Raw genomic sequence first — 5,690 nt, forward strand, 5'->3', positions numbered from 1 at the left:
TTACTATATGTCGGGAGTATAGTATTTAGGATAAGTGTAAAATAGTATCTTATATNCAACCGCTATTATGTTTACTGGTATATGCCCGGAGGTTATCTTCAACTTCAAGTGCCGATACGCCACAGACGTTTAGCAGGTTTGCCGCAGATGGGTGGGAATAGGAAATCTCAGATAGATTAAAACTATAAAGAAAAGCTCAAATTACAAGTATAAAGAAAAAGAGTTATAATACACAAAAGCAAGAATCTTTGCAATAGCAATATAGTCTCTTACTAAATTTATTTTTTACGCACACATTGTGAAAATTCATCAAAAACACCCAGCTACTAGTTAGTTAGTTAGTTAGTTAGAAAACGTTTTCTTGCGAGTGGGTTCAAGAAGTAACAGAAAGGTGCAAGAAATAAGTGCTGCCATTTTCCCACATGTTGGTTCAAGGCGCAGATAAAGGTGGTTTTATATTAACTAGTATTCAACGGCGTGTATGCTTAAGATAATGTGTATACTCTTTATAGAGGATGTTATTGACTTATAACGAGTTATTCTTGGTAGGGTAATAGCAGAGGGTTATTATAGGTACTTGGTATGGTAAAAGATAGGACACCTTTTCATTTTATTTTCTAATCTTATTTAGTAGTTAACAAAGAAGATTTAAAGAGTTATAATCTCCACGACTCCCATATGCCGTTGTTATTTGTTTAAACACGATTAGGATATTTGGATTTTATAAGCTAAAGGTGTCCCGTCTTCCCCCATATACATAAGTTGTAATCGCTGTAGATAAATAGTAAAGAGCCACTTGTTGCCAAAATAAATAACCCGGAAGGTCTAGTCTAAATAGTTAGAACGCTAAATCGTATAATATAAGCTACCTGGTAACTCGTAAGCTTTCACAAAGTGTTTGAAATAAAACAGTGGTGGTATGACGGCTATGCTTATCAGGCCACCCGAGGATAAAATTACATTCATTTATTTATCCTACGGGGAAGTAGAAGCATAGACCAATACCACACACTGTTTCATGGTCTGGGTAGGAGTAAAGAATTTTCTGTTGTTTTGAGGTGTGGAGGTGTTGTTTTAACTCAAGTATAAAATATCGAATTCTCCCCGGTGCGCTTTTTGGAGTGCAGTTAATTAAGCCTGTCGCTATAAAGTTAAGTATGCGACGCTTCTGCTACAGCTTAGTAGTTTAGAAACTGCCGATATAGAACTCGTTTATTTCGTTGGTGATGCAGACATAGCGATAGGTGATACTTTATCTCGCGTGGCCGGAAAAGGAAAGTCGTTAAACACTTGTGTTCTGTTTTATACACCTAGTCCAGCATACGAGTTACCAAGTATATGTCACTTTGTGGGTGATTATTTTAAGGGGAATTTTCCTTTTTTAATGTTTGGCTGATAATCGGTCATCCCAATAGTGACCACTGTGTTGAAGCAATTACTTTATAAATGTCTTGCCCTAAGACGCATACGCCCAGCACAAGTTATATGAAGTTATCTATGCGAAGTTACATTGGCGCTATGTAATAAATAATGTTACAGTAAAAGGATTTTGTATGTGAATTTAATTAGTACAACTACTATTTCCTAACCGAAAGGAATTAAATGTTTACGAAAGCTTGTATTGAATTTGGCAAAAGTGTGGTGCTTTATGTTCTTGTTTATAGTTATATTAGGGTGGAGAAAAATGGGACACAGTTTCATTTTTATTTATCGCCCATTTGGTAGTAAACAAAGAGCATTCAAAAAATTACAAAACCGTATCTTCACGACTACCATGGACCGTTGTTAATTGTTTGAAACACTATAAAGATACTTGGTTTCTGTGTGCTACAGGTGTCCCATCTTTCCCCACCCTACTATATGAGTATGCACTTGTATTGCGTATAAACATACATGCCGGTCTATATGTGGAGCATTGTACCGTCATCTTGAAATAACTGTTTTTAAAAACCTAGCTGATACCTAACACTAGATCTACAATTACTCAGGCCAACCTAAACATAAAGCGAAATGTTGTGTTCTATTATTTTTCTTTGTCATATACTAAGATTCTAATTAAATGCGGCTCTTTTACCAAGCAACACAATTATTAATCTATCTGTGTACAGAGACATGTCACTTTATGATTGATAGTTTGCACAGTAAACACAAAGTACATCGGATTCTAATCTGAGATACTGTAGTAGGTAAAAACGTAGTGGCTATGATGTCCAGAATCAGGGTTGCCCATATTTCACTTTCCTTAACGATTCTCCTTGGCGGTTTCGTTGTAGTTCGCGAGTTTTCATCATTGAAAGATGTTCGATGTGGTCGAGAATATGCAAGTCATGAAAATAAACGAGAATCTACTAAAGCCCAGCAGGCAGAACAAAAAGTGTTGCAACATGAGGTTAGAATAACTGAAAACACAACTAAAACTACCAGCACGACAACGACGACAACAACAGCAACAAGTACAGTCTTGCCAGGGTCAAAAGATACATTATGTCCTAAAGTTTCCCCATTACTAACTGGACCTACACATATCACCTTTGAGGGTGAGTGTTAAATACGTTGCTATATAGTTATAAGCGAAAATATGCTGCTATAAAATATAAACAACCCTATTCGCATTGCCAGCTATTAACATATTACTGTTTCATTATTTCTGACATATAACAATTAGTGCCGTTCTAATTTCAAATCGACAACCTTTTTTATTGTAAACCAAACTTGTTATAAATTGAACTTGTTATGGTATGGTGTAAAGCAAACTGTGTCCGCACCCACTATTTTGTATTGAACGCCAACATAAGCAGCTATAAGTGTGTTATATAAAAACAGTATCCCTGAATAGAGTTGGATATTTTTTATGTTATACAAGCGCTAATATAATTAGCAACGACGGGAGACTAAAATCCGGGTGGTAGTCAATTTAATGTTTATGTTTATAGGCCCTGATGATTTAAACTGGCCGCCTACGTTAGAAGAAATAGCGCAACAAAACCAGGGGCTGCAGCCAGGAGGTATTTATCCTGGACCAACGGATTGCAAACCAAGATCAAAAGTTGCAATTATTATTCCATACCGAGACAGAGAAGAACACTTGAGGTATATATACAATCTTTGAGTTGTGCAAAAACATTACTGTTTTGGTATGTGTCCTGGACTATATAGTAGAATGGGGGAAGATGGGTCACCTTCTCATTATATATTCTCGTCCGATTAGAAAGTAAACAAAAAACATTCAGGGAATTAAAAAACGTTATCTTCACGACTCCCTTAAACCGTTGTTAATTGTTTGAAACACGATTTGTATACTTGGATATTATGCGCTAAAGATGTCCCATCTTCCCCAATCCTACTATATGAGAAACTATATTCTGTTATTTCTGCAACCAGGCATAATGTAGATAATGTTTCAACGGCTCAGCTGGTATATAACAACATGTATGTATAATATCAGGCATTTAGAACCGCATGCTAAAATTCAGCTCTGCTGAACCGCAATCTTCTATGCTGTATTACTAACGTGTGTTATCAGCCGTAACAACAGACTGTGTCAAGACGTATATAATTGTTTAAGGCGTTGATGATTCCATATAGTGGGGAAAGGTAGCAGACGTTTTTAGAATATAATATCCAAATATCGCGTTCGTATTTTAAACAAATAACAACGGTCTATATGCCTATGGCATGACATGGAGATATGGTTTTAGACTTTTATGAATAACTTCTGTTGACTGTATCAATAGAACGAGAATATAGAATAAAGAGTGTCCCAACATCTTCCCCCACCCTGCTATAGCCTATACGTATAAAGAACGTTCAAACTTATAATCCCTTTCAGGTATAATCTACACTATCTGCACGGAATTTTGCAACGCCAGCAACTTCAATATATTGTCGTTGTTGTAGAACAAGACAACGACTATACCTTTAACAAGGGCTTACTTATGAACCTTGGTTTTCAATATGTTATGAACTCAACCAACTTCACGGCGGACTGCTTTTTCTTTCATGACGTTGACACTTTGAGTGAGAATGACCGAACCTTGTATCTTTGCAAAGGTAAACTTGGATTCATTTTTTGGTGATAGGTGTACTCTGGTACTCCATGTATACGATGATAAACTTGTGTTATTAGTACGACTACTACGTATATGCAAAATTAAGTCCGGTATCCCATGTTTTTGAGTTAGTATATTAAGGTATAGTATCTTCAGTGACAAAAACATCTGCACAACTGGCAACAAAACACGGGATGTAGAATATACAGTCGTTTATTACGTGCAAGAAAATTGTTTGTCTTTAAGCCCACTGGCATTGTATATATATATATATAAACGAAAAAACTAGTATATATATATATCAATTTTTGTAATAAAAGTTTAACCGCATCCTTTACTCACAGGTGATAGTGAAGTCGTACATTTATCAGCACGTTTGGATAAGTACAACTACCGCTTGTGTTGTGGAGTGACAGTCGGTGGTGTGCTGGGTTTAAAACCGCAACAATTTATCAAAATCAACGGTTATTCTAACAAATATTGTGTAAGTAGTTTAAGACATCACTTTCTTTCAATTATATCTTATTTTGTTTTATTTAAATACAAATCAATGTGAGTCAATTTTTGTTGTTGTATAGGTCCTGTAGCCATGTTTATATTTAGAAGTTTCAGTCAAGTAGTGTTTAACCATAATATGTTTTACCGTCGTTTTACCGATAAATCTATTTGTTGTTTTAATTAATTTGGACTTCGAGGAGATAAATACCATACACCGGAGGTCACATATACTATATAGGGTAAGATGAATACCAAATCCCCACATTTCCTGATCGTATTTAAACAATTTATACCGCCCGTTTAGAGTCTTAAAGGTACCCCTATATATTTCTTTAAATATTCTTTGTTTACTGCTAAATTTGTCAAAAACAAAATTAAATTTAATTGATCCCACCATTTTATACTATTAATTAACATATGTGCAAAAATAATATTCTATGGGAATGTTACAGGGTTGGGGTGGCGAAGATGACGACATAAACGCCAGGATACGACATGTTGGAGGGTTCTCAATTTTTCGGCCGAATAAGAAATACAACAAGTGAGCGCAACGCTCGTTTACTATTGTTAACTGATATGTAACTTGCTCTATTTCCCACCGTCGTTATAACAGGAATGTTCTATGCACCTCGTGCCAGCTTATGATTTTACCGCACCGTGCCACGCAGTGGTTTGCGCGACTGTCCCTACACCAGATATTACAGATTCGAAGCTCGTCGCTATTACCATTATGGGCGTGCGTTTTCTATAGCAAGACACTTGACGAAAATTGCTTTAACCCAGTGGTCCCTTACTGTTTGTCTAAATTGCGAGCCCTGCAAATAAATATAAGTCCTGAAAACCAATCATCCGCACAGGTACACATATGATAATGGGTAAATGGGCACGAGATGTACGAACAGAACAACTGTGTAGTAGCGACCATCGTTGCCCGACACACGAGGATAAATAAGTTACGATCATTCTTTCGATCACTAGCAGCGCTGTTGAGTTTAGTTTGTGTCAAATTCAAGTCAATCTTTTATATTACCTAATTTTAACAAAAAATGGCCCTTTACCTAAAAATGATTTTGTTGCAAAACTGATGTTATACTGGGTTTAATAGACACGCTTTTATTTGACACACCACGGCTACCCGGCGCC

General features: G+C 36.2%; 1 protein-coding gene across 1 annotated transcript in view; it reads left to right on the forward strand.

Moving 5' to 3' along the window:
* Positions 1–1,746: 1,746 nt before the first annotated feature.
* The window catches only part of LOC100177052 (beta-1,4-galactosyltransferase 3-like), a 4,855-nt gene continuing 911 nt past the window's right edge, over positions 1,747–5,690 (forward strand). The window contains exons 1-5 of the mRNA XM_002124729.5: positions 1,747–2,537; positions 2,934–3,090; positions 3,830–4,050; positions 4,394–4,533; positions 5,000–5,088. Coding sequence (XP_002124765.3) covers positions 2,204–2,537; positions 2,934–3,090; positions 3,830–4,050; positions 4,394–4,533; positions 5,000–5,088 — 941 coding nt within the window. The 5' untranslated portion in view covers positions 1,747–2,203. The remainder of the gene's footprint in view (positions 2,538–2,933; positions 3,091–3,829; positions 4,051–4,393; positions 4,534–4,999; positions 5,089–5,690) is intronic.

This window comes from Ciona intestinalis, chromosome 10 (assembly GCF_000224145.3).
Source record: "Ciona intestinalis chromosome 10, KH, whole genome shotgun sequence".
Lineage (NCBI taxonomy): Eukaryota > Metazoa > Chordata > Ascidiacea > Phlebobranchia > Cionidae > Ciona > Ciona intestinalis.